We start from the raw sequence: 27,698 nt of genomic DNA on the forward strand, positions 1-27,698 counted from the left end.
GCACAAAGAAAGTGAATTGCCAAAAAACAAAGAAGAGTGTTACTATAGATTTATAGTAAAAAAGGACTTAAATATTGATCTGTTTCTCACCCACACCTATCATATTGTTTCTGAAGACATAAATTTAACCACTGGAGTTTTATGGATTACTTTTCTGCTGACTTTATGTCCTTTTTGAACCTTCAGAGTTCTGGCCTTCATTCACTTGCATTGAATGGACCTACAGAGCTGAAATATTTTTCTGAAAATCTTCGTTTGTGTTCAGAAGAAAGAAAGTCATACACATCTGGGATGGCATGAGGGTGAGCTATCCCTTTAAGGATCCCCTACGCTAAGGTCTCCACAGTCGAGCTGTCATGTCTCTTCAAACCACTAGAGGGCAGAACCGTGTTTATGAAATGTTTATCACCAGCAAGAATTTTTACCGAAGAAGAGCAAATCTTTTAGCCCTCGGTTATAATTTTTTTCCCTTACATTTTCTCTTACATTTTAATTTGATATCGACGGTATTTGCACACAGTGACAACACCCGGTAAAGATGAATGAGGATACTCTGACCACTCTGAAAATACTGATAATTGGAGAAAGCGGAGTGGGCAAATCCAGGTATGAGACTCAAGTCTACAGATGTCACATGCGAGAACATCAACAAACACTGCACGAGCTGTTTATTAAATCAACCTGCACCTTTAAAAAGATGATTTTATCTAGAAGGTACTACATGTGTTTTGTAGTTGCTTAGGAATGTAAACTATAAAATCAAATAATGTCCAATATGGGGCAGAATAAATCAGAAATGTTTTGCGCACAGTTGCCACAGCTGTGATGGTAAATATTTACCTGAGATTGCCAAATATGCTGACACGTGTGTATTTTGTGTATTTGTGATAGTTTTGTACTAAGATGGGAAACAGTCTTTCTCGTTTTTAATGCTTTATAGATGCTTATAACATCATTTCCTCCTCTCCCATTCTTCCTCCCTCTCTTTCTTTCTCTCAGTCTTCTTTTGAGATTTACAGCTGATCAATTTAATCCAGACATAGGTGCAACCATTGGTAAGTCTAGATACACAATCATTCAATCAGTCAGTCTGTCATCTTTCTTTCTGTGCTTTGATTCATATACTCGATGTATGGAAACATTAGGCAAAGGCTTTTGTCTTTAGGATTAAGCTATCTAGTTCTGTAATGGTTATCTTTAAGTTGTTTACATACTGTACTACTTATATGAGTATGTGGTGCTTCATGGTTAGCCTACATATTGTGTAAAATTAATCTTAATAATGTAATGAAAATAGAGACATTCTTTTTATACCACAAAATGAGGCCTGTATTAGAGCTTTGCTGGCATGTTGACATTCTGGACACCTAAAGGTTAGGCTAAATTAAAAATACATGCATCTATGTCAAATCCGTTTAGGGAATTATCTACTGGTTTTTACCGTTGTTGTCCATCATGAGGACATCACAGGCAAAATTCCCCCTTAATCTAGATGGCCATTTATTATAGTTGATGTGCACGCTGAGAGTTGGTTTGACCGCCATATTCTTCGCAAAGCCCACCAGTCCAAACTAAACAAGTCCAGATCTCCTTCATTGGCTTCCTCTGGTAAATCTGTCAGTGCTGTGCTGAAATTAAGGACTACTCCATGCCTCTCGATCTTTCATTCACAGAGTGCTGAGAGATTTATTCCTTTAGTCCTCCCGTGTCATCTTTACACATACTTTATTTTCTGTATTTCTCTTTTTGGGATGTAAATCACTTATGTTTGTTAGTGGTGTGGCTCTGTTGAGTGATGAGACAGGTGGTTGAGTCGTCCTGTTTTGTATTTATCTGTACGTAATAAACCCACAATTCCCAATTTAGTTGTAAATTCAGGAGTTTCTAACTCTAGGCGCTTTGGGCTTGTTGCCTGACACATATCTGGGGCCATCGAAATTACTATATATGTATGGTTTTACCATAATCCTCATAAAACTTCTAGAACGTATTTCCACTTTTTATTCCTTATGAATAGTTAACCTGCCCATTTATATTGGCTAGTTTTAGGGGGGAAAAAGTGTAAATAATGTACCACTGATATTAGTGGTATTCAGAATCACAGTTAATAGTATATGTTGTATATGTTAAATGTTCTAAACACATCATTTATTCCCATTAAGGTGTAGATTTCAAGGTGAAAACCCTCACTGTGGAGGGAAACAAAGCAAAGCTAGCAATCTGGGTGAGCAGTCAACTATGTTTTCCCCTCTTTCCTATATAAAGTTCAGAGCTGTGCTGATTTGTGTTTCTTCTGAACGTTTTGTTTGTTAGTTCATTACACTTATTCCATTCCCAGAGCAGTCAGGTCATAGTTTGGACATTACTGCATGGAAAAGATGCAGTAGCCCTTTTTAACGCTTTTGTAAACAATTTATCTGTTTCACTAATATACCAGAAGATGGCAGTGTTGATCCTTCCAAGTTTTCCTTGGAGCGTTTTGTTTTTTTTTCTTTAGAAATGCATGTCTTAGTAATTCATAATATTCATTTTTACATATATGTGCACCATTTTATTTTCATTTAAAGTCTTTAATAAGACTTTAATCATGCTGATTTTAGTTCTTTTTGTTTACAGGATACAGCAGGCCAGGAACGTTTTCGAACATTAACACCAAGTTACTACAGAGGAGCTCAGGGTGTCATACTGGGTGAGCGAGTCAAGCACAAACAAAACAGGCTTCTTCACAACTATGAAAGACCCATGTCTAATCCAATGTGTTTATGCAACCAGCATCATATTAGACAGGTGATGTTATAATACCATGGAATATTCCATGATAAACTGGATTGGCGTATTCAAAATGAATTCTAACATGTTTCTGTTGAATATATTGTAATTTATTGTGTCCTTTTAGTGTATGACGTCACTAGGCGAGAGACATTTGCTAAGCTGGATCATTGGTTGAATGAACTGGAAACGTACTGTACGAGAAATGACCTTGTCAAGATGCTAGTAGGAAACAAAATAGATAAGGTAAGTTCCTTTCTATGTACACATTATTAAATTTTTTTAAAGGCATACAATTCCACCATTTGCATTCACACTCATATATTTAAGGGATGGTTTGCACAAAAATGAATATATTATCAGCGTATTTAATGTATGATACTTAGCAGAATGTCCAAGCTGCTCTTTTGCATACAACGAAAAGAGCAGCTTGGACATATTGCTAGATAACTTCTTTTGCGTTCTGATTAAGTTAGAAAGTCATATGGGTTTGGAACAACATGAGAGTGAGTAAATTATGATATAATTTTGGGTGAACTATCCCTTTAAAACACCTGACTTTACACAGTTCCTAAAGCCTGACAGACAGATCTGGTCTATATTTGCTATTTCTTGTTCGTCTTTGCATTACTCCATATGTCTCTATACAATAGTAGTACTGTATTGTTAAATACAAAATGCTGATGTGGGCATGGAAAAATCATCTAAAGACAAATCATCTGATCATTTAAGTTGTTTCTCAGGGCTGTCATTTGGAGTAGTTTTTGCTCTTTTCTTGCAGGAAGACCGTGAACTAGAGCGAGACGAGGGCCTGAAGTTTGCTAGAAAACATTCCATGCTTTTCATAGGTGAGTTGCATTAGGACGCTCTCTTCATCCTGTGTAGAATTGCTTAAACCCTCTTATTTCAGAGCCTGAATTGAGAATCCATTGCCCTTTTACTTGGGATCGAGTTTTTGTGTTCCCATATTTCATTTCAAGATTCATCACCTTCACTCATGGAAAAATCTGACTTTTGACGAAAGCTTATTCAACTGCCATAATACACACAGGCTACTATTTTTAAACACTTAGACCCATTTGCTAAAAGCAATCATTATGTTATTTAATTGAAAGATGGATTATTTGTACAACTTCAGCATTCATTTATTATTACAGCAAATTCAAGTCAGACTTTACAATGGTTTCAATTTATTTTTCATTTGAGCTTGTGTAATCGTACCAGTCCTGTATATGTATTTGTGGGTGACGTCCTGCATTCTTCTGAGCTGTGGGTTTGGTTTGTAAGTCATGTGACACGCCTCATGTGTGGGTATGTAAGCAGCGATCTGTCTGAATTAGCCGCGAAACCATCACACCAAATGAAATGTGCAGATGGACATCATGGCTGCAGCTTGTGCACTGCAGGCCAATGCTTCTATTTTCTTCTTCTGATTTAATATTTCCTGTTACCTTTTCCTTTTTACTGAAATGTAATATTAAAGGCCAAGTGTTTTGCTCACCTTGTGGATACTTTGAGTAATGGATCTTCATGTTTGTAGCACGCCATACTGACATCTTTTCTGTTTCGTGAAGACTAATATTTGTATCCGTATGGTGCAGTCGGACTTTCGTATTGCCTTTAGGTTGAGGACTAATTGTTTCATTGTGTATTGTATGTACACTTGTTTGGCCTCAAACATACAACACACAATTGCAGAAACTTTTCCTTTGCCAACGCATTGGGAGCTTGCAGTTTTGTTAAATATATTTACACACATATTTTCTCCACCAGAAATTGCGTTTCTGTTGCGATAAAAAACCTCAGTACTCAAGGGAACAATAGAGTTACCTTGAAATGTTTGTGCCATTAAACCAGATGTGTTATTATTCAGGTAGTTAGCTATAAACATGTCAAATTGCTCAGCAAGGTTCTCTTTAAACTCATACTCAGTCATGACAGTCACAACAGCAGCCCATGCAGTAATGCAGAGAATGCAACCTGTGCTTGCATTTCGTTATGAATTGTAGTCTGACACATTTAGAAACACAACAATGCAAAAAAATCAAGCTTGCATAGCTAGAAGCGTTTGTGTTTACTTAACATGTGTAGACTATGTTTTGGGCATACACAATGTGATTCCAGCAACAAGCAATCTGTATGTCCACACTGAAAGTAAAACTGTGTGACGTGGCAGAATCACAGCCAACATATTTTATGTTTAACCTCCTGAAACCTGAGTGTGACTGCTGTGCATTTTTCATTTCCCTTTTTGATTTGTAACTAGTAGCACCTAATACAGTAAACAAGCAAAAAAAGAAAAGTAAAATAGGGGGATTTTTTTTAAATCAAATTGTTTGTTTCCAGGAGTGTTGGTTATTCATGTTTTTGAGATGTTACAGACATTACATCAGAAATTAACATAACTCCACCAACCATGCTAAAATAATATTATACATTATAATTTCAGACCCTATGAACTGATTACCATTGCACCATGTCTGCCAAACATGTTGAGTGGTCCAAAAATCATCTGCAGCCTGAAACTGAACCTTTGGTCAGATTTTAGGAGTGAATGCACTTAGCTGCATAGAGAGCTATAGGATGCTTCCATGCTTCTTATTTAGTGAATGACTTAACCTCCAGTGTGCTGTCTGTCTAGACTGGTCTCAGAACAGTTCCAAATGCAATTTATTTTCATCCTAACTCCACGTAAAGCCTCTGAAAGCAAAATTTTTCAGCTTTTGGATAAACAGTATGCACAGTAAATATAGGAATGCATTTATTAATGTTAATGAATATAACTATATTGTACAGTGTTGAAAGTTATTCAAAATAACAAAAAACAAATTTCATCTTTTGAGGGAATAATGTCCCAAAATTCACATATGCAGCGAGAGGCGAAAAATGAATGTTTTTTTTTAATAAAATGGCATATGCTACTCTTTACACCCAAACAGGTTTCAATTAAAAAAAACTTCCTAACAGAAGCACTTTTGTTGGCTCTGCGCCCGTAGAAGCGATTCACACAAAACAATGTCATGTTGTTGTGTCACGTGACTCGTTGCGTCAGAAGTTTAACCCTTAAATGGCAGTCTAGAATCTTGTGAACAGTATTCAGTAGGTTTAAATGAATTTAAATTATGCGTTGCATATAGCGAAGCCACAATACAACGACCACGCATGTGGATGCGAGGTTGCACGAGGTTAATGTACAGTTATGAGGAGCAGGATTTTGGACCAATCAGAGTTCATGATTTAAATCGAAACCAAATGATTGAAAAAATTTACTATTGCTTGTCACTTGTCTCTTGTATGGTGTTTTATCGTGTCAGATCTGGTTAGGACACAGTGTTAGACTCTGTCTGTCTCTCTCCCTCTCTCTCTCTCTCTCTCTCCCATACAGAGGCCAGTGCTAAGACTAGGGATGGTGTTCAGTGTGCGTTTGAGGAGCTGGTTGAGAAAATCCTGCAGACTCCGGGCTTATGGGAGAGTGTGCACAAGATAAGAGGAGTTCAACTGACTGAACTCTCTCAAACTGGTTACGGAGGCTGTGGAGCGTATTGCTCACTTGTGTAAAACACAAACCAATATTTAAATAGTCCAGGTTAGATTACTTTAGAAATATATAGAGTAAATACACAGGATACATACACTTTTTTTGGTTTATGTGCTTGTGCAAGCATACAAGCAAAATGTTCATAATAGCACAGTCATTTGACATGCTTCCTGGACAGCATTGATTATTTAAAGGGGACTGCACATACCACCCCCATCGTTGGCTTTCGTTACAACACTTGCTGGAAAAAACAGATAAGCCTTAGGATGAACCTTTTCCAATTGATGGGGGCAAAAAAAAAAAAAAAAAAAAAGATTAAGCTTGATTACACCACTGTACCTCTGATCAGTTTGCTTCCCAGTTTGTATATTTCTTGTGGTGTTTTACTTTGTTTTGTCCCAGTGCCTGTGTTTCTTATTTAGGGAGAGGTAAACACTCATCAGCCTTACTCAACCCTTTTAAACTGCTGGAATGAGACTTCAATACAACAGATTTCCATCAACATGACCTCGCTTGATGTCTGCAGCGTGTGGAACTGAGTTTATCTTTATCTGGCCATCTTTCTATCCCAATTTCTCTTTCTGTCAGTCACTTATGTTAACTCTCTCTCTCTTGCTACATGTATCTGTCTCCAATTCAGTTCTATCACTTTCCCTTTTACTGTCTGTGTTTTCACCCTCTCTCTCTTTACAGAATATAGGAGGAGTTATTTAGGTTTTGGATCTGTGCTTTAGTGCTTTTGTTGACTTGGACCGCCCACTTAAAACATGTTTTTTGCAGGGTTTATCAAACAGACAGATTGGCACAATGACTCTCTATTGTACATATACAAAGAGGGTGAAAATAAGAAGAATAGAAGGGAATAGATGTAGAATGTCTCTTTCTTTCCTCTCTAGCCACCTTAATTTGGATGGGAACTTTATGCATGTAGTCTTATGGACAGCATACCCGAAACACTTACTGTACTCTGTCTAAGAGAAAGCAAAGATGGTGTAAATTTTGTTCATGTTTAAAAAGTGAGTGAGTCATTAGGGCGTGGCTGTAGGCATCTGGTTTTCACACTGAGAGAAATGGAACAAAAGAACAAATTTAGAAATTCTCTAATGTTTTTTTTTCTTCTTTTTTTTCTCAAATATAAAAATATAATTTGACACTTGAAGGCATAGTCAGTTCGATGCAAATCGCAAATTCCGTGGAACAAAAGTGAAGAAGAATATTGAACAATGTTGGAGCTGCTCTTTGCATACAATAAAAGTGAATGGTGAATGAGGCTAACATTTGGCCTAACATTTCCTTGCTTATTTCACTGGGAAAAAAAGAGTCATACAGGTTTGGAATGGCATGAGGGTAAATACTGGACCAGTTTTTAGCATAAGCTTGCTGCTGTATGAGTCTCACAGAGAGAGGACTGTGAAGTCTCATGAAGTCTCAAGAAGTCTATTGTGTTTGTTTTAAGAAAAATCCAGGGGGTCCCAGATGTCTAGTCTTATGTTCATTGCTTAAAAACTGGGTGGCAAAGTCCAGTTGCACGCCAAACTCAGTTACGGCAGTTTCAGTGTGGCGCATGTGGAAGGAAACACTGGGTTTGTACTGTATGTAGACACAGAGAAGTCCTGTTTTGAGGATTTATTTATTCCTTTTTTACTTGTTTTCAAAATGGAAATTAATTAATATTGAAGATCATATATTTGACTGTTTCCAGTTGCATGCAATGATATCTGTTTGTGCATTTTCTTTTCTCTTTTAGTAGTCTTGTGCTGCAGCAGTTCTTAGGGCAGTTGGATGACATTGTGTATTTTTTTGTATTATTTGACCATTCATTGCATATCAGAATCATACCATGTGATACAGTTAATAACCACTAATTCAAGTAATTCAGGGTTACTCTATTTTAAAGATTGCCTATTTGTATGTTAGTTATTATTAGGTACATCAGGTTATTCCAGTGATTCTGTAAATCGCAAGAATGCATTGCAAACTGTTATTGCACATAAATGACTGCATGTAAATATATGTTGGTAATGGACTTTTTAATAAATACATTGTAATGTTGATGTTTCTGCTCCACTGACTCTCACTATAATGCTGCACTTTGAAATGACAATATTTTCTTTGAATATTCTCTCTTGCTCTCTCTCTCTCTCTCTCTCTCTCTCTCTCTCTCAGTGAGTTCGTTAAATATGACCTACCACAGGAATGTATCTCCAGGCTTCTGCGATTTCACCTTTTCCCGTTACATTTTTGTGTGAATACTGTAGTGAGTGGAGTGAACTGTTTGCTTATTCATGTGTTCAAAAGCACCCGTCCGATGTGATGAATCTAAATGATTGCATTTGGGCAAACAGGCACGTAGGTAACCATAGTGATTGCCCAGGTTTTTCAACGATGCATCTGTCTTCAGAGCCGTTTGACCAAGAGGTGCGTAATTCCTTGTCGACAAATGAAGGCTTAGCTGAAAGATCTTGGATTAAGTATTCAGAATTATTTGAAGAAAGTATGTCTCAAACAAACATCAATGGCACTTTTCAATGCCCATAATGTTGTCCTTATATGACTGGCTATCCATGCTTGTCACGTAATTCGGAAAGTTATGTTTTCCCCAGAGTCTTCTTTAAATGCTCTCACCTGCCAGATAAAGTTTCACCTTTCACAAGTACTGGATCAAGAACAGATATCCTAGACACAAGATTAAAATTACATAATATATTGTAAAACTGAGGACCAATTACCCTGTTACCCTGCTGAAAAGATCATCTTAGGCCAGCATTTCCATTCTGGTCCAGGTTGATTAATGTTGGTTTGGTGGTGATATAGCTGGTGCACCATCATAGCCATACTGTTCACCAGAAAAAAAACTTAGCTGATCATTCATCTTGGGAGAAAATCTGTGGAATGAATTTAAATATGATAAAATTGTGTTAAAGAGCTGAGAATACACACTCTCAGGAACCATTCACAACAAACGTGTCCTTCGGCTAAAAAACAAACTAACTAGGCAGGTGCTTTGAGATGCGTTTTTAAAAGTTTAAGTGGTTTTATTTTGACACGTGTGGAACTTAGGTGTTCAGATCTGCAGAAATCGGCAAATCTTTCTGCAGGTGCGGATTCATATTGGCCTGCTAATGGCAGATTAAAGAAGACCTGTGGACTTCTTTCATTTTCTGTGATGCACCAAACTGGGGCTTATATCTGTACGTTTCTGCATAGGCCATCGGCACGTCTCATTTACCATGGCCTGTTATGCTTTCTCCTGTCTCCTCAAGTGCATGGCTCAGTGCTCAGACAACCTCTCTGTGGGCTCATCACACTGTCCTGCATGAGATCATTATGAGAAGTCAGTGGTGGTTTCATAAGGTGTCGAGTTCCCTAGACGTTAGTGCGGTTGGCCTTCTCACACATCCAGCTCTCGTTATCAGTCTGATTGATTTGCCGTGTCAACCGAGGGAACTGAGTCAGATAAATTGTAGATGGCTTGCAGAAAGTACATGAAGGGTCAGGGTTATAGCGATGGTTTCTGAATCTGTATTTTACTTTAGAGAAACATTTTAAGCACATCGTGCTGTGTATAAATCCAAAGGAATATTTTCATTAGCGTTAAACAGTAAATGCAGTTTAGTGTGGTGTGAAATACTAGGGTTTCTTTGTACCACAGATCCTGTAGCTATTGATGCCATTTTTGGCTAGTTTAGAAGCTTCAGTTAACTGTGGCATTGATCTAAAAAGCAATTTGCTTAGTGGCATTCCATTTCCAAATCCTTCTTAACTCTGAATGATACCCTGCCTGAAGGACTAGGCATTCACGTTACTGTAAATACTGTAAGTAAGTTGATTAGAAATGCCTATGGTAATATGTGTATTCTTTTGTGATTCACTTGTGCAACTTACACAATTAATAGATGCCAAGGGTTGGAAATACATTGACTGCCAGAACAACCACCTACAATATCATTCTGTCCAGATCAGGGGCTAAAAACAATATGTTTTTATTTTGGTTTGTTCTGAGCAGAAACTGTACTTTTACGTTCTCTTTCCAGCATTATGCAGCCTCCTTTCCAAATAGTTTCCAAAAACGAAATATAAGAACAATTAACAACATTCTTTTTAAAATGACTGTACTCTAAGCTGTGGTGGGTGATATACCAGTTGCAGATGTGCCAGATCCAACAAGAGAAACCAGCCCAAAAAAGCAACTTGCCTAACCAAAATAAGTGATCCAGTTTTTTTTTTCTTTGTGGGGGATTGATAATCATAGAAAGCATAACGAGCATAGTATACAATAGCCTATATGAAATAATGTCTTTTAACCTCCTGTGACCCGAGCGTGACTGCTGTGTTCATTTCCCTTTTTGATTCGTAACAAGTAGCACCTAATAAACATGCAAAATAAAAATAAACATCTTGAGCAAATTGTTTTCCTAAAAATGTATGGCAACATATGTAGACAGTGGGACTAAGTTGTTAAATTTTAAGTAATACCAAGTTAATTTACCATTGTCCCATGTCTGCCAAACATGTTGAGTGGTCCAAACATAATCTGGAGCCTTAAAAGGAACTTTTGGTTGGATTTTAGGAGTGAATGCACTTAGCTGCATAGAGAGCTATAGGATGCTCCTTTGCATCCCTATTTAGTGAATGGCTTAATCTCAAGTGTCTCTCTGCACTGGTCTCAGAACAGTTCAAAATGCACCTAATTTTAATCCTATCTCCATATAAAGCCATGAACCCATTGATTCTCAATATGATAATGCACAGTAAATATTGGATTTCTAAGGAAAAAATGCACTAAAGTACACATTTGATTACATTGTATTTAGCAGTTTCGCAATATATTGCTTACATTTTAAAACTGGCATATCGGAAGAAAAAAGAGACTCTAATCTTTTGACTCAAACCGGTTTCAATATAAAAACTTAAGTAGATTTCTTACCAGAAGTTTTGTTGGTGTTTCTCCTAAAGACTGCCACCATGTAGTATTGTCACAAGACTCCGTACGTCAAAAGTTTAACCCTTTACTGACAGCACAGTCTCCTGAATTGAGATCAGTCAGTTTCAATTAATTTAAGTTATGTGTTGCCTGTAGCAAAGCCCAAATGCAACATCCATGCAAAATGCAATGTGTGTTGTACGCTGGGCTGCACAATGTTAAATAAATGTATCTCTTGGAGCAAAGCACCTGCAAGTCCAAAACTCAACTATATTCTGGAAATAAGCCCAAAAAAAACAGGACTGCCAAAATTTACAAGTGACTTTATGAAAGAAAGAAGCCCTAAGTCTCTCATAATAAGTGGACTTGACAACACTGATCAGGTGAATCCACGCAAAGGACAAAATAAGGAAAAGCTTGAAAGAAGGTGTGTCCTCGATATAGTAATAAGCAATTAAAAAACATCTGTATTAACCGTGCATGTACACTATATTGCCAAAAGTATTCGCTCACCCATCCAAATAATTGAATTCAGGTGTTCCAATCACTTCCATGGCCACAGGTGTATAAAATGAAGCACCTAGGCATGCAGACTGCTTCTACAAACATTTGTGAAAGAATGGGCCGCTCTCAGGAGCTCAGTGAATTCCAGCGTGGTACTGTGATAGGATGCCACCTGTGCAACAAGTCCAGTCGTGAAATTTCCTCGCTACTAAATATTCCACAGTCAACTGTCAGTGGTATTATAACAAAGTAGAAGCGATTGGGAATGACAGCAACTCAGCCACGAAGTGGTAGGCCACGTAAAATGACAGAGCGGGGTCAGCGGATGCTGAGGCGCATAGTGCGCAGAGGTCGCCAACTTTCTGCAGAGTCAATCGCTACAGACCTCCAAAGTTCATGTGGCCTTCAGATTAGCTCAAGAACAGTGCATAGAGAGCTTCATGGAATGGGTTTCCATGGCTGAGCAGCTGCATCCAAGCCATACATCACCAAGTGCAATGCAAAGCGTCGGATGCAGTGGTGTAAAGCACGCCGCCACTGGACTCTAGAGCAGTGGAGACGCGTTCTCTGGAGTGACGAATCACGCTTCTCCATCTGGCAATCTGATGGATGAGTCTGGGTTTGGCGGTTGCCAGGAGAACGGTACTTGTCTGACTGCATTGTGCCAACTGTGAAGTTTGGTGGAGGGGGATTATGGTGTGGGATTGTTTTTCAGGAGCTGGGCTTGGCCCCTTAGTTCCAGTGAAAGGAACACTGAATGCTTCAGCATACCAAGAGATTTTGGACAATTCCATGCTCCCAACTTTGTGGGAACAGTTTGGGGATGGCCCCTTCCTGTTCCAACATGACTGCGCACCAGTGCACAAAGCAAGGTCCATAAAGACATGGATGAGCAAGTTTGGTGTGGAAGAACTTGACTGGCCTGCACAGAGTCCTGACCTCAACCCGATAGAGCACCTTTGGGATGAATTAGAGCGAAGACTGCGAGCCAGGCCTTCTCGTCCAACATCAGTGTCTGACCTCACAAATGGGCTTCTGGAAGAATGGTCAAAAATTCCCATAAACACACTCCTAAACCTTGTGGAAAGCTTTCCCAGAAGAGTTGAAGCTGTTATAGCTGCAAAGGGTGGGCCGACGTCATATTAAACCCTATGGATTAAGAATGGGATGTCACTTAAGTTCATATGCGTCTAAAGGCAGATGAGCGAATACTTTTGGCAATATAGTGTATATGTAGTAATTATAGGCTATATACTATAGTTGTCAAAGTTCTTCTGTCACAGAAGACTATATCCACAACATGAAACTAGGTAAAGAAGTGTGTGATGCAGCAGTTTCCTTCAAAATCAAAGCACATGCTTATCATTTTCAACAACAAAGAGAGAAGCCTAATTTTTTCAGGCAACATGTTAATTCTGAAAATGTACTATAATAAACCCTTTGGTCTTAGGTTTCATGAAGAAGAAGAAGAAAAAAAAATTATATATATATATAAACAATAACATTTTTAATTGGTTACCAGCATTTAAAAAGAACGTTTTCACGATTGAAAAGGACCTTGTTCCCATTTTCGGTTACATTCTGCAAAAATAAAATTAGTTTGTTTTCGGTTTAATTTCTTGAACCATTTTTACCAGATGATTAGCCTTTCTGAAAAGTTGGATATGAGCCTTTGTACTCACAAGCCCACGACTCACAAGCTTTCTGTGGCTTTTTGAGTGATGTCGGAATGTCTGATTTGTGATATTATGTTAATGTTTGTGCCTCAAAATTTTAATGCGATTTTAAGCGGTCGTGTTTCTCGCCTCATTTTTCAACTGGCATGTATGAAGAATCTCACTGTCCTGCTCCCTGACTTCAATCTTTAAAACATACTTTTGAATTCAAGCTTTCTGCTCTGGACAGATGACTGTCTTGGCTGTAAAATCTGTTGCACACAACTTAGATTTGTCTGGGCTGTCTACTCCCAATTTCTGTATTTGACAGAGCTCTGATATCCTGTCACCCATCTCTGCTTCCTTCTCTTTCTTTGTCTTTCATTCTCCAGAATTCTGATGGGCAGAAGCATTTTCCTCATCAATAAAAAGGAAATGGAAATTAATAAGGCTGTCTAAATTCTAAAATGCAATGTCTAGCCCATGCATTTTGACGTGACCATCCATCTTCTGGTCCTCATGTTGATTTATTGGAGATAGAAAATAAAAGATCCTACAAAGAAAGGAAGAAAGGTTATTTCCTCTCAAAGTCAGTTTTTAGCAGAAGTAACTGGGCACATGGGAGGCGAGAGCATGAATTAGTGGCTTCATTCATCTTTAGCAGATCTGTGGGTTTCACCAAGTTCACATATGACATACCTTTGGCCCGGGTCCTCTCACTGGGATTCCAGTTGCATTTTGTCATTCACTCCACACGTACATACATAAAGACTACCAGATTGACTACTACAGTATAGAGTGCTGTAGCGCAGGCTTCTATAATAAACTAATCACATTGTATCAACACGCAGATGGGTGTAAGCTTTCCTCGAGCAGAAGAGGCAGTGTCATGGAAAAACTGCATGTTTCAGTGAGACAGTCCCCTTTCTGTGTTCCTAAGGAATGAAAGGAAAGGATGAAAACAGTCTGGTGGTCCAAAAGGTCAGATGATTGGCACACACAGTAACAGATTCTTTACTGAGTGTAAATAATCATGCCTTGTGAAATAATTGTTGTATTTATTTGTCTTTTGAATCTCTGATCTAGTGAACATAGATATGGTAGTAAATTGAACACAGACAGAACTGCCTGAAATTTTATGGATAGATGTTTTAATAGCCAATAATACAAAGGCCAGCTGAATTTCTTTGGCGTTTTTTAATTGCCTCTGATGGAATGTAATGTGGAAACCATCATCATATATAATACTGCTGCTATATTTGATGGGCTTGAAAGTAGTAGTAAATCACCATAATGTTTTTATTTGTCTGTCCCAGGTTGTGGATAACCAGTCTGGCCCAATCTGATTTAAGTATATCAGATTTAAACACCATTCACTTTAGTGAGCTCATTAATGTGCGAACTATGATTTGCTGGCTCATTTTCATTTTTTTATTCTGTGCAGTACAAATATACAAGAAAGTACTGAGAATGATTAATGCGTTCTAGAGCATATTGTGAGTGCGAGTAATTCTTTCTTACACTTCTGGCTTTGAAAGTGCAACAGCAGCCCTGCTTTGAGTTGGTTTGGCCTCCTTCATCTGCTCTTACCTCAATTCATTTGCATATTTGCTTGAGTACATTTTTAGCAAGTTACTTAAAGTAATCCACTACAGATTACTATTTTTACTTCTGTAAAATTGTAATAATATGCTACCAATTACTTCATGTAAAAGTAATCACATATCTAATTACTTTACTTTTAAGTTACTTTCTAAAACCCCTCCAAACACCCAACAGTTTTTTCAATACTTTAATATGGATTAAACACCATAACAAATTTACAATAACATTACAATGACATAAAGCCAGCAACTTGATTATTAGAGAAACATTTTTGAAAACTTGTTGTTCATCTGCCCATTTATCAGGCTGATCTAAAAGTGCCCTTGCTTGTGTGCAAGTTGCATGTGCATGCATTTGCTTACTTGTGTTTGTTCATGTAAAAGACAGAAACATAAGCCCAAACAAAATAGCATGAATGGATTTCTGAAAACACCTTTTGCCAAGAAGGCGAACAACTTTTTCAGTAAGTTTGTTTGTATTTGAATTATAATGTCTTTTCTGTGCATGTTTGTTATGTAGAAGTTTCCTTGCTGTTACATGGGTCATTGACAAATGTTTTTTCGAGGTGATTTAAATGATAAGTATTTTAAAAGTCTAGATGAACATGTGTCAAGTTTGTATAAATGTAATCTTTGAGTCCAATTTGGTTTCACAAATTTTTTAAAACCATTTATAACATTTTCTACAAAATAATTAATGACTTTAAAAATCCCATGTGGTTTTATCATCAAATAAAAGGTATTTAAATACTTTAATGAATAGTTCACCCAAAAATTAAAATTCTCTCATCATTTACTCACCCTCATGCCATCCTAGATGTGTATGAATTTCTTTCATCTGCTTGTCACAGTCTGTCTCCCTCATGTTCTTCAAGGACTCTTATTTTGAAGTTTTCCTCCGGACTACATCTCCCAGAATCCACTGCCCTCATCACTTCCATCTGTTTCCAATCCTCCTCACCTGTCCTCCATTCCATCATCAGTCATTGTTTGTATATATTTCTTCCAGTTTTGTTCATTCCTTTGTCAGTCCTTGAAGTGTTACGTTGTGTTGTTATTTTGTGATGATAAGCTTTATAGTTTGTTCCACTCCAATGTTTGTTCCACTCCTGCATTTACTATTAAAAGATAGTATCTACTCCTGTGTCTCCTCTCTTCCTCTCCTTGAACCCAGCATTCCAAACAAAATGGATATACCGGCAGTAGCAATCCTCCTCCTCAAACAAGGAGACCGTCCAGTTGAGGATCACGTTCATGAGTTTCTCCATCTTGTGAATTTGGTGCACTATGATGACCATGCTCTGGCGAGTTTCTTCAGGGCTGGCCTGAATAGTGCATTGAAGGAGCTGATGCCTCCTCGGGTCCTCACTGGACGATTGCCGACTACATGGAGGTGGCTCTGCAGCTCTCCTTTCACTGTGGGTAAGGAGGATGAGGACTTTGATTCTCCTCCCACAGTGGACGCCCTCAAGTCTTCCACGACTTCTCCTCCTTCCAAGCCTGCCACGACGACTCCTTCCAAGCCTGCCACGGTCAACGAGCCAGCACCCACGCCTGCTATGGTCTACAAGCCAGAGCCAGAGTCTGTAGCCTTGACCGTCCCAGAGCCAGTGCCTGTAGCCTCGACTTTCCCAGAGCCAGTACCTGTTGCCCCATCTGTCCCAGAGCTTGCTTTCACAGAGCTCATTGACTTTGATTCCATTCCCACCCCTATGCCCACCCAGTATACGCCTCCTCCGCTGGCTCTGCCCAACATCATGGACACCCTAGTTCCATCCAGTACCCTGGTCCTCCCTCCTCTGCTGGCTCCACTCAGGACACTTCCTCCTCCTCCTGGTCAGCCGGCTCCTCCCACGTCACCGGCTCGAACTTCGCTCCCTGCGAAACCATGGTCAAGGGGAACCTCAAACCCTCAGACTCTGCCTAGACCCTCCGAGCCCTGGACTCCACCTTGGCCCTTTGTTCCCTCTGTCCCACCTCAGCTCTATGTCCCTTTGGCTCCACCGTGGTCCTTCAGCTAATCGGCTTCTCTAGGGTCCCTCCAGCTCCGCCTTGGTCAGTCGGTCACCGGGCTCCGCCTTGGCTCTCCGATCCTCCAGCTACGCTTCATCACTCCGAGCCTCCAGCTTCACCGGGGACTCCTTCCCTACGGCTCCACCTCAGTCCTCAGTCCCACTGGCTCCGCCTCTGTCCCCAGGTCCCCCAGCTCCGCCTCGGTCCTCTGAGCCTTCGGCACTATCTCAGTCCTCCGAACCATCGGCTCCACCCTGGCCCTTCGAGCCGTCGGCTACTCTCTGGGCATAATGTTCCCTGGCTCCGTCCCTCGAGCCTCTCACAGCTCCGCCTCCCACGGCTTCCCCTTAGAGTCTTCCACGGCTCCGCCCGCTTCCCCAGAGTCTCCTCCAGCAGTTCCACCTCCTGACCCAGTCCCTGCCCTGTGGCCGCCTCCCAGGCCTCCGGATCCATTCCCAGCCCCGAAGCCGCCCCCCAGGCCTCCTGATCGTCCTCTTTTGATCCTCCTTCCCCTTCTGCATCACCCTAACCTCCTCATCCGTCGTTGGGCACCAGGACCCGCCCTTTAAAGGGGGTAGGTAGGTAGGTAGGTAGGTAGGTAGGTAGGTAATGTCACAGTCTGTCTCCCTCATGTTCTTCAAGGACTCTTATTTTGAAGTTTTCCTCCGGACTACATCTCCTCATCACTTCCATCTGTTTCCAATCCTCCTCACCTGTCCTCCATTCCATCATCAGTCATTGTTTGTATATATACCCTCCTGTTTTGTTCATTCCTTTGTCAGTCCTTGAAGTGTTACGTTGTATTGTTATTTTGTGATGTTAAGCTTTATAGTTTGTTCCACTCCTGCATTTACTATTAAAAGATTGAAAAGTATCTACTCCTGCGTCTCCTCTCTTCCTCTCCTTGAACCCAGCATTATACTGCTGAACACAAAGATTTTTAGAAGAATATTTCAGCTCTGTAGGTCCTCACAATGTAAGTGAATGGTGGCCAGAAATTTGAAGGTACAAAAAGGAAATAAAGGAAGCATAAAAGTAATTCATAAGACTCCAGTGCTTAAATCCATGTCTTCAGAACTGGTATGATAGGTGTGGTGAGAAACAGATACATATTTACGTCCTTTTTTATTTTAAATTCTCCTCCCTGCCCAGTAAGTGGTGAAATGCATGAAAAATGTGAATCAGCAAAAGCAAAAAGGAAGTAAAAGTATATATGTAGTAAAAAATGACTTAAATATTGATTTGTTTCTCACCTATACCTATCATATCGCTTCTGGAAATATAGATTTAACCAGTGGAGTGTTATGAATTACTTTTTGCTTCCTTTATGTCCTGTTTGGGCCTTCAAAGTTCTGGCCACCATTCAGAGCGGAAATATTCTTCTAAAAATCTTTGTTTTTGTTCAGCAGAATGAAGTCATACACATCTGGGATTGCATGAGGGTGAATAAAGGATGAGAGAAGTAACATTTTTGTGTGAACTATTCCTTTAAAAATATTTTGCTTGCACATTGAATACATGAGTGTATGCAATTTAATTATTCATTTAAAAAATATATTTTTCAAAGTATCAATAGGTTTTCTCAGGGTTACTCCAAATGACCATAACAAAATGTCAAAATATTGATTTAATGATATGACAAAAAAATTATTTTTGTCTTGAGGGCTGTGGCGGAATGATCCACCCCTCTGGCTTGTCATCGTAGCCCCGCCTCTTAGGGCCACCCTTCTGCCAGGCTCACGACGGGAGTTGGGCAGGAGAGCGAGAAGAGGTGCATAATTAATAACCCTCGTTTGGTCAGCGGTGAATGAGGCACATCTGATGGGGATAATTCTTCATCACCGCTGTCTTTAAAACACAGTGCGTACCTCTTCTCGGGGAGCCAGCTTCAAATCTCCATGTGCACACACTGGCATCCTCACATGCCCAGGACCAGAGCTGGGAGGGATCGGACGAGTGGATGCGCTGCCGGACCCGTTCTTCGGACCCCCGGATGTTGTAATGAGTCGCTGGGGATGAACTGCTCACGTTGCCGCCGACGGGCTAGATGCCAGGCCGCCTTCTCCTCACGCTTGCCGCGGGCCTGGGAAGACAGGCCGCCAGTGACGCCGCCGCCCCACGTGCCGTGGACTTTGGAGGGGAGCGTGAGCGGCCGACTGACCCAGCCCGTGCCTGGGCTTTCCTATGAACACTACCCCACCCCTTTCACGGGGCCCTGTTCACCGCGAGGAAGCCAGATTCCCCCTTTATTATGAACACTATTCCCCCTTGGACACTTTATTATCCCTTTTTGACATTTTTACATTTATTATTTTTTCCAATAAATGCCTCTCCGAGGCTTGACGCCACACCCACTGTGTCTGTCTCTTGCTCACCCTGCCACAGTGGTGGAGAATGCTGGCACTTTTGTGGGCAAAGACGGCACAGTTGGGTACCAACAATTACTTCACTCTTCCCCTCATTCGCCGGTTCGATGGAAAGCCTGGAGTGGGACGGAGAAAACACGAGGACGGCCTCCCAGCTGCAGCAAAGGGTAAGTGGCACTTAAGCATTTACCCTGTAGCTGGCTGAGGCTGTCATATTAATTTGTGTTTTTTCTCTGTTCCCACCGGGGTGCGAGTGAGAGGAGGAGTTGGCCAGGAGAGGTATCCCCCTTACGTCCACTCCGACCATACAGCCTGGTTGAGGAAGTAGCACTCTGATGTGGGCGGCTAAAGAGTGTGCACCTCCGGCTCTGGATTTCATGATTGGATGTGAGCGTGGGAGGAGGTGCCGACGGGGTGACGCTTGGGGGGGAGGAGATGTGGCGGAATGATCTGCCCCTCTGGCTCGTCATCATCACCCCTCCTCTTAGGGCCACCCTTCAGCCAGGCTCATGACGGGAGTTGTGTAGGAGAGTGAGAAGAGGTGCATAATTAATAAGCCTCGTTTGGTCAGCGGTGAATGAAGCACACCTGATGGGGATAATGCTTCATCACCGCTGTCTTTAAAACGCAATGCGCACCTCTTCTCGGGGAGCCAGCTTCAAATCTCCATGTGTGCATACACTGGCATCCTCGCATGCCCAGGACCAGAGCTGGGAGGGATCAGACGAGTGGACACGCTGCCGGACCCATTCTTTGGACCCCCGGACGTTGTAATGAGTCGCCAGGGTTGAACTGCTTACGTTGCCGCCGACGGGCTAGATGCCGGGCCGCCTTCCCCTCACGCTTGCCGCAGGCCTGGGAAGACAGGCCGCCAGTGACGCCGCCGTCCCATGCAAGAAATGTAAGCGCAGCATAGTTCTAGCGGAAAGACTAGCAGCTGTACATCATTGCACCATTAGCTAGGTAATTCCTAGCCAATCATGTGTCAGCCATCGCTTTATAAGTCTGCTTCAAATCTGTCACATTGCTGTTTCAGTGTGCACGAGGGTAGGCTCCTCACCCCTGCCTCCTATCTCCGACAGGATATGACTGTTCCGAGTACAACCGTCAGACGGGGCTTACGCCAAAGAGACATTACATTTTCTGTTTTATAATCATCAAATAAATGTAATCTTAAATTTCACTCAAGTCTGCATGTCTTCCTGATAGAACTTACTTCTTTGGATGTGACATGAAAGGCACAGTGCATCCCATTTTCAGAAACATTTGAGAAGTTTTACATTAATATTCTCTGTCCTAACCCAAACCCTAATCCTAACCCTAACAGTACTGAGAATTTACTTCCTTGCAAATGTAGGATGTAAGGGATGTTAGATCAAAAGCACAGCACAGGTTATTTTCGGGGCTTGACCATTTGGCACATGGCTGTGTTTTTTTTTTTTCCCATCATAATTTGACACATCAAGTTTTCGGAACTAACACGCTCATTGTGGTTTACATAAACACAGGAACAAAACATAAATATAATATGTTTCTAAAAAACACAGACATGAGAAAAACAGATGTTTGAGAGAAAAAAGTAATCAGATTACTGAAGTATTATTTTTATTATTACTTTGCAACTTTTTACTTGCATTGACTTGGTCAATTTCAGATGCCCTGTTAAATATCAGACCAGTTATTATCTTAACACCTTTGAGATGCTCTAAAATCGCAAATGTCAAAAACAAAGAATCCAGAATGTAAAACAGATCCTGAACAATGGCTATTCTATTCCAAAGAGAAAAAACTAACGTTATGCTGTCAGTTTTGATAAGTCCAGTAGTTTTCTAATCTTCAGGCCCGGATTAGGCCATCAGTTATGGTGGAGACCTAATAGGACCTTTGATGGTTAGCAGTTTTTCGACTGGAAAGTGGAGTGTTTCAGTGAACGGCAGAGTCATATATTACCATCACAGAGTGATTCCCAGGCACATCTCTCTGTTTTATTGTCTTTTTATTGCTTTGGATAGACTACAGAGAGCAAGAACCCTATTTGTAATGTGATGTGTATGTGCATAAAGGTATAAGAAATGTTGATTCAATTATGTTGGTCAATCAATCATTTTCCAGGAGCAAAACAAAAAAAGTTGCAGTCTGGCCCGATTTTCCTTTTCCCCAGAAAACTAACCTCTTTTGTCTGATGACTGAGTGTGTAAATGAAAAAAGCGTCTGACTGTCAAAAAGACTACTTTAGAGATAAGGCCTTTACCAAAATCTAGTTATTTTCTTTAGACCTATTATGCTGTTTATATTTAAAAAAATCACAATGCGTGTTAAATTTCCTTTGCTTAAAGAGTATTCAGCTCTCTTAATGCACAGTAAAGTGATTCCTGCTCACCACAAGTCTCTTGCAATGGAGTGTAAATCCAGACATCAGGGTTATATCAAAAATACAAACACACGAAGACATGTTTAGAAATGAATGAGTTAGAGAGCAAACTGGCGTACGAAAGTCCTGGGGCCTGCCTCTGAAAAGTGTCCATCAGTGTTCAGATTTATGAAGGCATCTGGGCACTGGCTACAGCAGATTCGTGTATCAATGCTGCCCTAAAATACCAATTGGCAGTCATTTGGCCACTATAGGGATGCCACTGTGACTGCCAAGTTTACTGTACATATGCAATTATGGATTCCCTAAGAGAAAATGTGTCACATAGGAGTTTGCGTGTGTGTGTAATTATTACAACATAACAAAAGTTACACAATGACACAAACTGAAAGGGGAACATTTGCTGTTGATATATTACAGACACAGAGATGGTTGAACTAACGCCAGCTCAGCAAAGCAAAAAAAAAAAAAAAAAAAAAAAAAAAGGAGACACAGAGCGAACAGAGTTTTTTTTAGTACAGATGGTAATTTGTAAATCATAAGCCCCATTCAGAGGTAAATTTTAAAACACTATGCGGATGGAAACTTTTGTCTGTAATTTTTCATTGTGATATGATACTCTTATATGTTTTGCTGTCGGTTGAGTTGCAAATATTGTCTGCCTGAAAACATCTGGCAAACGGACATAGGCATCTCATATGATTTGAGTGCATTTGCCATTGTATAGTCTAGAATACATCAGAAAATGGACCTAAGAGACCAATATTTTGAGTTGGGAGTCTAGACACTTTGTTTATTGACAACAGTAGGTTTATCCAAAGTGGAGTATTTGCCATTACCTTTAAAATTTTTAAGTGCTTTATTTTGACTCTGTGCCACACACACACAGTACACAAATGCAGAACACTTCATGAGCAATGTATCAGAGAATATGAACGGCATGAACGTGTGAGGACGATGCTTTCTTCCACGTTGTCCCTCTCAGCCAAACCTCATTCCAGTTGCAGCTGCCATCCCTTCCATCTGCTCTACTGATGCGGTCTCACTGCGCTGTACTGGGGAATTTATTTAACTTTCGGTTTAGAAATATTAGACAGAGAAACATGGGCCCTGAGGTTTTGCCCCCTCCCCTCTGTGTCTTTCATGTTTGATATTGTCATTATGTGCTGTGTGGTTCAGGCTCCTAATTTGTAATATTTTTTTCTGCTGTCAGGACCACTGTGGCATGGCACATCTGACCTGGCAAGCACTGATCCGGGTTCAGACATGAAAATCAGATATGCTAAACAAAACACAGGGCAGAGATACAGCAGTGTATACAGGATACTTAATTTAAGAAAAGAGATGTTAAGCATGAGATAAGAGAGGCATGGTGAAAGAGAGAAAGATAGTGCCTTAACCTCCTCAACCCGAGCGTGACTTCTGTGTGTATTTTCCATTCCCCTTTTTGATTTGTAAGTAGTAGTAGTAACCCCTAAGAAACAAAAAAAAAAAAAAAAAATATATATATATATTTTAGACCAAATAGTTTTTCTAAAAATTGATGTGGACAGCGAGACTAAGTTGTGAAATAAATGGTTTAAATAATACCAAGCTATAGAATGTCAGATTTGTTTTTTACTCAAATTGTTTATTATGTTTCCAGGAGTGTTGGTTATTCATGTTTTTGAGACGTTACAGACTACATCAGAAATTCAAAGTAATGTCCAGCATCATCCAATCACTGCCAACCATGTTAAAATAAAATTTTGAATAAAAAAAATCTGAATGTATGTACTGATTACCATTGTCCCATGTCTGCCAAACATGTTGAGTGGTCCAAACATCATCTGCAGCCTGAAACTGAACTTTGCACCCTAAATAGGGAATGACTTAACCTCCAGTGTGCTGTCTGTCTGCACTGGTCTCACAACAGTTTGAAATGCACCTTATTTTCATCTTAACTCTGTATACAGCCTCTGAAAGCAACATTTTCCAGCTTTTGGATGCATCCATTGGCTCTCAATTTGATAATGTACAATGAATATAGGATATTTTAAGGAAAATGAGCCTATAGTCCACATACATGGTCATTGTGTTTAACAGCGTGCTGTTTCGCGATAAATCGATGACATTTTATCTTAAAAAGAGTCTCTACTCTTTTGACTCAAACAGGTTTTAATGTAAAAACTTAATGAGGTTTCTTACCAGATATAGTTTTGTTTGCGTTTCTCCCAAAGACAGACTCAGCTGAGATCAGCGCCATGTTGTTTTGTCACATGACTCTGTGCATTGAAAGTTTAACCCTTTTATGACAGCCTGAAGTGTCCTGAATTGAGATCATTCGGCTTAAATGAAATGAAATGAAATATAAAATAAAACTATGGATATATAGACCAGGGGTTGGCAGCCTTTTTATGTTATTTAATGCACATTTAAGTATATTAAATGTATGTTTTTTATTTGCCTGTTTATGTTAGAAAGTTTAATCCCTTTGCATTTGAGCATAACAAACTACCTTTTGCAGTAACAGTGGCACAGTGACGCAAGACAAATAAAAAATGGCATTAAATGTTCATAATAAAGGGGGAATCTGGCTTCCTCGCGGTGAACGGGGCTCCGTGAAAGGGGTGAGGTAGTGTTCATAGGAAAGCCCAGGCACGGGCTGGGTCAGTCGGCTGCTCACGCTCCCCTCCAAAGTCCACGGCACGTGGGGCGGCGGCGTCACTGGCGGCCTATCTTCCCAGGCCCGCGGCAAGCGTGAGGGGAAGACGCCCTGGCATCTAGCCCGTCGGCGGCAACGTGAGCAGTTCATCCCCAGTGACTCATTACAACGTCCGGGGGTCCGAAAAAAAAAAAAGCTTTTCTGTAAGGCACTGCAATCAGGAATAAGAAATATCTCTCTGCCTACATAAACAACAGCACAGTTAAGAAAATCTGTTAATAAAGTTGGCCATAATCGGAAGAATGTAATAACTAGTGGAGAACAAAATACAAATTTATATATATATAATCTATTAATCAAGTAGTTTACAAACCAATAAGATAAACTTTATACGCAACAATTGCATTATTTAATATATTAACACCGAACACACATTACTTTGAAATGGCTACTGCATTTTATGCTGTGACACCTATAGTTTTGAAACTAAGGCCATTAAGCTTATATAATTTTAAAGCTATTCTTTTACTGAAGAAGCCTAGTCATAAAGCTTTCCTTTTTCTTTCAGTGTTTTAATGGGCATGGTGTCTTACATTTAGTGTGGCTGGAAATTACAGCCATGTTTCTGATTAAAGTGCCTCCCTTTTCCTTTAAACATCTCTGTTATATGTCTTCATAGAGCTCTACACAAAGCAGCATATTGTGCATATATGTTTTTATTAACATGCCTTTAAAACCACTGATTTTCTCTGTTAACATTTTCAGTGGTTTCTTGGAGGTGCACAGTATGATTTAAAGACAGGAAATGTTTCGAGCACCTCAGGTTAGCGTGCTGAAGTAGGGGGCACAAACACAGTTCCCTCCATGGTGCTCTAGTCTTGAAGAGCAGAGTGTAAGCCAGAATAAAGGAAGGAGTGAGATTCTGTGAAACATCTGTGTCTCTGGAAGAATAATAAGAATGACGGGAAAACAATGCCAACCACCACCTTCTGCTCTGAAATGAAAACAAAAAAGATCTAAAGGAAACAATCCATTAGGAAAAATAATGTAATGGATCAAACTTATTATCTGTGACTCAGACTATTGCAGTTTTTGCACCATTTATGCATATAAAAGATATTAAAGAATAGCTTCGAAGATAATAAACGTCTAGAGTCAAGCTCTGGTTAAGGAAAAATCTCCCTTCTGGCTTGGAAAAATTACCCTGTCTGTGAAAATCACATTAATTTCAATATTAGTGCCTACTTAAAAAGACAGTTATACAGTTAAAAAATACAATAACAATTTGATTCCTAAATAAAAAAGAGTTATGTATTCTGACAGAAAGATAAAACCATTGTTAACTGCTATTTGAATAGATTCAGTATTTATTTATGCTCATTAGGTACAGACTAAATACATTCAATAAAGCTTAAACAACAGTAAGTGGTTTTCTGTCACCTTTGTGGCATAATGTTGAATACCACAAAAATGCATTTCGAAGCAAAAATCTGGGTTACAGTGAATCACTTACATTGGGAGTGAATGGGGCCAATCCATAAACATTAAAATACTATTTCAAAAGTATAGAAACAAAATGTAAACGATATGTGTGTTAACAGGATTTCACTTTCATAAAATTGCTTACTAACCTTTTCTGTGTAAAATTAAATCCAATTTGACAACTTCATTGCCATGACGACATAACACCACTAAAACGACTGTAAAAATGACAAATTAAAACAATTTTACTGCTCAAATTATACATAAGTTTTAACAGAAGAATTCATGTAAGTGCGTTTATAAAATTATAAAATTCACATTTCTGTCTTTAAACCCTCCAAAAATGGGCTTCAGTCACTTTCAGTGTAAGTGCCTCATTGTAACTGATTTTTGCTTTTTTTTTGAAGAAAAGGAGGGACGAGGCGAAATTAATTTTTTTAGTAATCAGCTTTATGCCACAAATACTGTCGATTGATTGTAACTTGTATTAAACCCAGAATACTTTAAACAATTTCCTCATGTGAGTGGATGTCTTGTTTTTATTTTCAGGCTTAATTGAAAGTAATAAACGTATTATTACATTATAATAATACATTTATAATCATTATGGGGTTCAAATAGTACCAGACCCAGTGGCTAATCAGTGTTCTGGAATATGTATCCAGCAGAATGCATACGGTCCATTGCTAATTAATGAACCAACAGACCATCTAGGCAAGGTAACTAATTATTCCAATATGGAACATGGGTCAAATTTCTTCATTTGACTGGGGCACTTTTTCCCTATTCAGATGATTTCGGAAATTCTTTGTGCTTAGAGTTTGTGTGTGTGTGTGTGTGTGTAGTTTTATGACAGTAACTTGGACCCTGTGCCTGATGAGTGGGGTGGAGAGACGTCTGGAGTGTGTCAGACGACCAGCTCAGCATCCCAACCTGCAGCGAGATAATGGGTGAGATCCACAAAACCTGCTCAAGCCTTTCAGCAAATGCTGCTTCAGACCTTATTGGGGAAAGAAAAATATATTAAAAAAAACATAGCTTTGGTCTCGATGGAAAGTTTTGCTCAGTGCACAGGTCTTTGCCAGTCTACTTAGAGAGAAATGGGGGAAGAGAGGAGAGAAAATTAGGGAGGAGAGAGTAGAAGAGAGACAAGGGCATTTGATTTATACTGTTGCTTTTTATGGCGGAGGTGACTTTGCAGTTGATTATAGTCTAAGGCAGTAGTCTAATGGAGTGGTAACTTCATGCTACAGTATATGATGATATTCTCTCAACGATCAGTCCAACAGAATTGCATTATATTTGTAACACTATATAATAATAACAATACTTCAGTAATGTGTTTACATCCTTGTTTGTATGCATTAAATAAAACCTTAACCCAAGTTCGGGTATCCTCTCTCAGTCTCACTATCCCTCTTGTCTCACCCGTTTTGTGCATGACTGGCATGTTTAACCACGGGTTCCACATTATTTTAACCATTATAAACCAGGCCAAGTAGCATGTTAGAACCATTAATGTGAAAGAGGGAGGCAGGAGGAGCACAAGAAAGATGAGGAGTGGATGTTTTTAGTGGATGTGCAGTATGAAGTCAGTTCCCCTCAAGGTCACACAGGAGTACTTTGCAGAGTAACCACAGGTGTAGTTCATCATATTATCTATGAACAAGTTCCGCCAACGGTTGACAACCAGAAAGTGTCAAAATACTGTGTCCTTTGAACAATATATCAATTGTTTTATAATATGAAACCAACAAACTTGTCAAATGTTTTGCTGGAAAAGTGTGTTTGTGATAATTTTGTTATATAATGCAAAGACGTTGATTTT

General features: G+C 39.7%; 1 protein-coding gene across 3 annotated transcripts; it reads left to right on the forward strand.

The window, feature by feature from the left end:
• The first annotated feature begins 401 nt into the window (after window positions 1–401).
• Window positions 402–27,256, forward strand: LOC127422758 (ras-related protein Rab-18-B-like). Of its 3 annotated transcripts, none has more exons than XM_051666484.1 (7): window positions 402–714; window positions 1,000–1,055; window positions 2,163–2,224; window positions 2,617–2,689; window positions 2,897–3,015; window positions 3,551–3,617; window positions 26,716–27,256. In XM_051666484.1, the coding sequence occupies exons 1-7, from the start codon at window positions 539–541 to the stop codon at window positions 26,721–26,723; spliced, it is 561 nt and encodes a 186-aa protein (XP_051522444.1). In that variant the 5' UTR covers window positions 402–538; the 3' UTR covers window positions 26,724–27,256. The 3 variants fall into 3 exon arrangements, with proteins under 3 accessions (XP_051522444.1, XP_051522442.1, XP_051522443.1); XM_051666482.1 differs by lacking the exon at window positions 26,716–27,256 and adding an exon at window positions 6,155–8,361; XM_051666483.1 differs by lacking the exon at window positions 26,716–27,256 and adding an exon at window positions 6,155–8,361 and having other exon boundaries at window positions 402–606.
• Window positions 27,257–27,698: the final 442 nt, after the last annotated feature.

Source organism: Myxocyprinus asiaticus, chromosome 32 (assembly GCF_019703515.2).
Source record: "Myxocyprinus asiaticus isolate MX2 ecotype Aquarium Trade chromosome 32, UBuf_Myxa_2, whole genome shotgun sequence".
In the NCBI taxonomy this organism is placed as follows: domain Eukaryota; kingdom Metazoa; phylum Chordata; class Actinopteri; order Cypriniformes; family Catostomidae; genus Myxocyprinus; species Myxocyprinus asiaticus.